The sequence below is a fragment of the Macrobrachium rosenbergii genome, chromosome 6 (genome assembly GCF_040412425.1).
Source record: "Macrobrachium rosenbergii isolate ZJJX-2024 chromosome 6, ASM4041242v1, whole genome shotgun sequence".
Classification (NCBI taxonomy): Eukaryota; Metazoa; Arthropoda; class Malacostraca; order Decapoda; family Palaemonidae; genus Macrobrachium; species Macrobrachium rosenbergii.
Window position 1 is genome coordinate 60,233,354 of NC_089746.1, and position 5,873 is coordinate 60,239,226.

Consider the following 5,873-nt stretch of genomic DNA (forward strand, 5'->3'; position numbering starts at 1 on the left):
AGAAATGCTGTATATTCAATCAAGGCTCTGTGAATACACTTCAAATTTACGTCCTGAAAATTGAAAGGGCTATCTTCGAAACATTCATTACGGTATAGGTATGATTTTAATTTTCAATTTTGTATATGGAGTCTTTTGAATGACTGCATTGTGACAAGTTCTCCTTGGTATTGGTACTTATGCATTAAAACATACATAGTAATAATCACATACATGTACGCATATACACACACTCATGATATACCTGCAAGGAATATTCTCATTGCTGAATTTTTTATGTAATAGTTATCTGACGAATAGCGTTACCTTTACATCCCATCTTTTAGTGATCAATCAGCAAAGAGACTGAGAAAACGTTGCCTCTTTAAGCTAAATAAAACCGGAAAAGTCAAAAGAAATCTGAGAAATACGGTCAGAAGAATAGAGATTTTCTAAGTACAGTCTCTCTCTCTCTCTCTCTCTCTCTCTCTCTCTCTCTCTCTCTCTCTCTCTCTCTCTCTCTCTCTCTCTCTCTCTCTCTCTCTCTCTCTCTGTTTGTAGTCCGACCGAGTGTTAGGATTATGTTTTGTCTTTATCTTTTTTGTCCCATACACGTTCTCCTTAAAGTATATTGATTAGTTTACGGTAATTTAAAGCTAAAGAAATAACTGAAATTATTAAAAGAACAAAGTCAACTTTAGAATTAAAATTAGCTATAGAAACTTCTGAGTAGGCATTAATAAAATGCGAAAAAGACATTTAGTTTATTTTTAGTAGATTTTTTTTTTCAGACTGTTAATCATAAAAAATAATTTTTGAAATATAGAAAAATATAAATTTTTCTTATGGATCATAGGTATTTCGTAAAAATGAATTTTTCTTGTAAAATCACGCAATAGTAATCTACATACCAAATGTGAAATTACGTAACCGGCAGAGAAATGGTTAGAAAAAATGGACTTCATCCACAAAGCGTAATATTCACGAAATAACTGTTCAAATTCCATAACTCCTTTTATATAACTCAGGAGTGAGTTGTTTTTATATATCCATTCAATCAAGCTCCTATCAGGTTTTCATAACTGTGCAAATAAAAAAGGTTTCAGCAGATAAGATACATCTGTCGCCATAAAATGTAAACTTTAGAAACCTTTTTTACCAATATATCAAATCTGCTGAAGAGCTCGTTATTAACGGTAGAATCGGAAATCATCTTGAGTGGTTAGAAAATGTAAAGATGTTTCGTCAGTAACAGGTAAAGTAGAAACATTTTTAGCAGTGCGTTCGTGGAGTCAAAAACGTTACCACTGACAAGTGAAGAAAAGAAAATGTTTTGCCCTGACTGGAAACGGAAAACATCTACATACGTCCGCCACATAGGTGAAAGTGGCCGAAAATATCAATTCTTCTAAACTCAGGTATGATCATCCTCACTTACATTTCTGGCAAAATTCTTAGTACTTTTAGATCAAGGTAATAGAAAGGCTTTAGTTGCACTTTGAACGACCTTTGACTTTACACCGTAAAAAAGGGATTTCTCCTTTAAAGACAAACTACGTCTTTCAATTAAAACGTGATTGAATCTGGAAACCGATCTTTCTTTTTTTATGAAACGTAACAGAAGCCTTACGCAATTTTCTCCGTTGCCAGTTCAGGTAACTTGAGTGACAATATCCTATGGGAATCCAAACTCCTACTCGATATCGGAAATGGACAGGGCCTGTAACTTGAAAGATATGAGAATACCACCTTTACTGTCATTTTTATTTTGACAAAGTCTACTATTAACAGTCTAAAATAGTGACTGTGTTCTGTAACTGAGTATAACTACAGTGGGAAAATTAAATTACAAACAACATAGATTAGAGAAATACTTTTTTTTTTTTTTTGCTTGGAGCTATGAGATGTTATTGGTTATACTTTTTTTAACCTATATATGAACATTTTGAATTCGTACTGCAATGCACCAGTTTATAATCCCAGCGGTTTTACCTATAATACATACAGGTGGAAATGGCGAGAGCGAGAATATCTACGCGAGATAACTACAGTAGCAATTGAGATATACTTTGTCTACTAAAATACTGAAAGAACTACATATCAAACAGTAAGGAGCTTAGTATTCCTATAGTGGTATATTGCGAAGCACTTAGCAAGAAGGTCACGTTTGGCATCGAAGTGTTGTATCTAACCAAGATGGCTTGTGACATTGCTTCTCTTCTCTCTCTCTCTCTCTCTCTCTCTCTCTCTCTCTCTCTCTCACACACACACAGATATCGTCAAATGAACAAACAAAAGTTCCAAAAAGATCAGGGAAGTACTATGTAACTAAAGCAATTTCCCGCACGTCGAAATTATTTCTTGATATATTATATGTTACACCTCTCTAAAGCACAAAGTTCATACTCTCTCGGAGAGACTTAATTGTTGCGCTTAAATTTGAAAAGTAAATGAAATAAACTTGTTATGTAACGTCTCGCTCCTCTAAAACACTTTTGATATCATTTCCAGACATGTCCCAAATTAATGGCTCCATGCTGTGGGAGTAATACTGAATAGTAATTGCAAGAGAAATGACAGAAATTACAGTTTACTCCGAATGCGTTACCTATATGTAATTTAGCTGTGGCACTACAGTTATTCCCCATGGAAAAAGCAGCAATTTTATTTTAATTAGAATAATAAAAATAATAAATGTTATATAAGTGTATATATATATATATATATATATATATATATATATATATATATATATATATATATATATATATATATATATATATATATATACATACATATATATATATATATATATATATATATATATATATATATATATATATATATATATACAGTATATATATATATATATATATATATATATATATATATATATATATATATATATATATATATATATATATATATATATATATATATAAATATATATATATATATATATATATATATATATATATATATATATATATATATATATATATATATATATATATATATATATATATATATATATATATAATGCGTGTGTGTGTATGTACATAACAGCCAGGAACACTGTCCTCACAAAAATACCGCCCTTTCTGGAGGAAAGGTTACAGTACACCACCTCGGTAAGCAAAAGAAAAGAGATCTCCCTGACCCAGACAAGTGAGTGACCCTATAGGGTTTGTGCAGTAAGACCGCCGTCTCTCTCTCAGGTTGTTAAAATGCCGAGGCAGAGATGCATTCTGTGCGGTAGAATCCTGTTGTTCTCTGGAGATGCTTCGAGTAACAATGAATGGTCCCAAAAGGGGAGACTTCGGGAAGAGAAATGCAGGGGGAGCTGGAGATTTAGTCCACCCAAGGGTAGCCGCTGTGGAAGTTACACAGATGCATTTTTATGTTTTCTCATTTCTATTGAAAGGCAGGTAAAATACATTGCGTCTCACTTCCTTTTCTTATGGGGAAATGTACTGCATGGTGTATTTTTTATTTCTATATAAAAAGGTAAAACTGATTCATCAGAAGGAGTTTTCCATACTTTGGAAAAATAGAAACAAGGAATTGGGATCTCTCTCTCTCTCTCTCTCTCTCTTTCTCTCTCTCTCTCTCTCTCTCTCTCTCTCTCTCTCTCTCTCTCTCTCTCTCTCTCTCTCTCTGGAAATTCTACAATCTTTTCGGATTGAATGGGGTTCAATTGTTCTCTTTGGGCATATTGTTAAGTTTATCCTCATGTTATTTTTTTTTTTCACTACATAATCTCCTTGGAATGACTGCTACCTTTTATGATCATTTCAAATCGAAGAGATCAATGAAAAGTTAAGTTTTGAATTCAAAACTGTGTTTAGAAACCTCTGAGAAGACATTATCAAAATGACAAAAACATTTTAGAACGAACCAAGCAGAACTGAATTTTGAGATCATCATGAGAACAAATAATAAATTCATGAAATGTTCAAATTTACCACGGCAGAATTATTTTTTTTAACGAAATGTAGTTACTTGAAATGAACGTTTCTTTTAAAATGAAGTATTCATACTCTAATTACCAATGATGAAACTACGTCAATTATAACAAGAGGAAAAACTTAAGAAAAATGCACTTGGGCTTCATCGACAAAGTATGAAAATTACGAAACAACTGTTCAAATCGCAAGTTCCTTAAATAACTCAGGAATGATTGTTCTTTTTATTTTAAATATATTTCCTTTCAATCAAGCTCGTCTCCTTATCTCAAAACCACATTGCTAAAACACAGTATTTAAGTGTGATAATCCATTCATCCTCCAACAGAATATAAATTTTGAAAACTTTGCTAATCCTTGTAATATTAATACAATTAAGGAAGTAGTACTTTAATGATCGAATCTGAAAAGGCTTGGGTGTTTAGAAAACTTACAAATATTTTGTCAGTTATAGGTAGAGAAGAAAACTTATTTGCAGCGCATTCGTGAAGTTGAAAGAATTAATACTGAACATAAATAAAAGATATTTTACCAGAATAAAAGAGGAAATCATCTATACATAAGTACACCACTCAGCTACAATATCCCACACTTTTCTCGCAATATTTAGTACTTTAATGTAAGACTATAAAAGGGCTTTTGTTTCATTATGAGCGACTTATGACTTGAAACCAAGTCAAGGGGATTTTCCCTTTTAAAACCAAACTACGCCTTTCATTTAAACGTGGTTGATTCTGTGATCCGATATTTCTGTTTTATGAAGCCTTACAATTTTCTGCGTTGCCTGATCAGGTAACTTGAGCGATAATTTCCTATGGGAATCCAAACTCCTATTCGATATTGGAAATGGACAGCGTTTCTAACTTGAAATACATGAATATATTATCACCTTTATTTACACGCTTTCTAATAACGTCTGAGTCACAACTAGAAAGAACACAATAAATAACCTACCAGAAGTATAAGAAAAAAAACTCGTTTCTTCTTGGAGCTATAGGATATTATCGGTGATGTCTTATGACTGGTATTTTAGAATTTATATACTGTGGTGTATTAGTATGTATTCTTAGCTGTTTTGCGTATAATGTCCACATATTGATATGGAGGAAAAGCAAAAATTATTTTGATAACAGTTACCAAACTGAGAGGTTAGAAGGGCAGGTACTACTCTAACAACTGAAATGTAGTTTTATTTACTATTAAAAGTCTGAAATAATAACGTATCAGATAGTAAGCAACTTAGGGTTTATACTATGATATACTGCAAAGCAATTCAAAACAGCAATATGTTTGGCATCGAAGTCTTCTTCTTCTTTCGACCTTTTTAGTCCCCCTGCATAGCAGGGTCGGCCGCTCGAGTCAACTTTCTCCATCTATTTCTATTCCTTGCATCTTCCTCCCCCAGTCCCACCTCACTCATATCTCTCCTCACCACATCCATCCATCTTATCCGCTCACGATCCACACTCCTCCTCCCCATCACTGGCATGTTCTTAGCTCTCTTGATTGGTTCCACCTCCTCTCTTCTTATTACATGGCCACAGTATCTCAGATGAGCTTCCCTAGCCTTCTCCTTAACATTATTTATGCCACACACTCTTCTTGCATCTCGACTCTCCTTTCTTTCCAGGAGTGATATTCCAGCAATCCATCTCGCCATCTTCATCTCAGTTCTTTCCAACAGTCCTTCCTCTTTCCTCTCAGGTGCCCAAGTTTATGCCCATGTTTGGCATCGAAGTAACAAATGGTGACCAAGATGGCTTTTGATCTCAGCTGTCTCTCTCACACAAACGTACAAACATCATCAAATGAATAGAGAAAAGTTCAGTAAAAGTTCGCTCTAGATCAAAGAAGTCTATTGGAACTGAATCCAGTTACACCACATTTCAATTATTTTATTAGTTTTCTGAAAAGGAAACCATTGTGCTG

At 33.3% G+C, this 5,873-nt stretch overlaps 1 protein-coding gene across 1 annotated transcript; it reads right to left on the reverse strand.

Moving 5' to 3' along the window:
* Nucleotides 1-5,268: 5,268 nt before the first annotated feature.
* Nucleotides 5,269-5,604, reverse strand: LOC136839857 (uncharacterized). Its single transcript, XM_067106188.1, has one exon. The coding sequence runs from the start codon at nucleotides 5,602-5,604 to the stop codon at nucleotides 5,269-5,271; it is 336 nt and encodes a 111-aa protein (XP_066962289.1).
* Nucleotides 5,605-5,873: the final 269 nt, after the last annotated feature.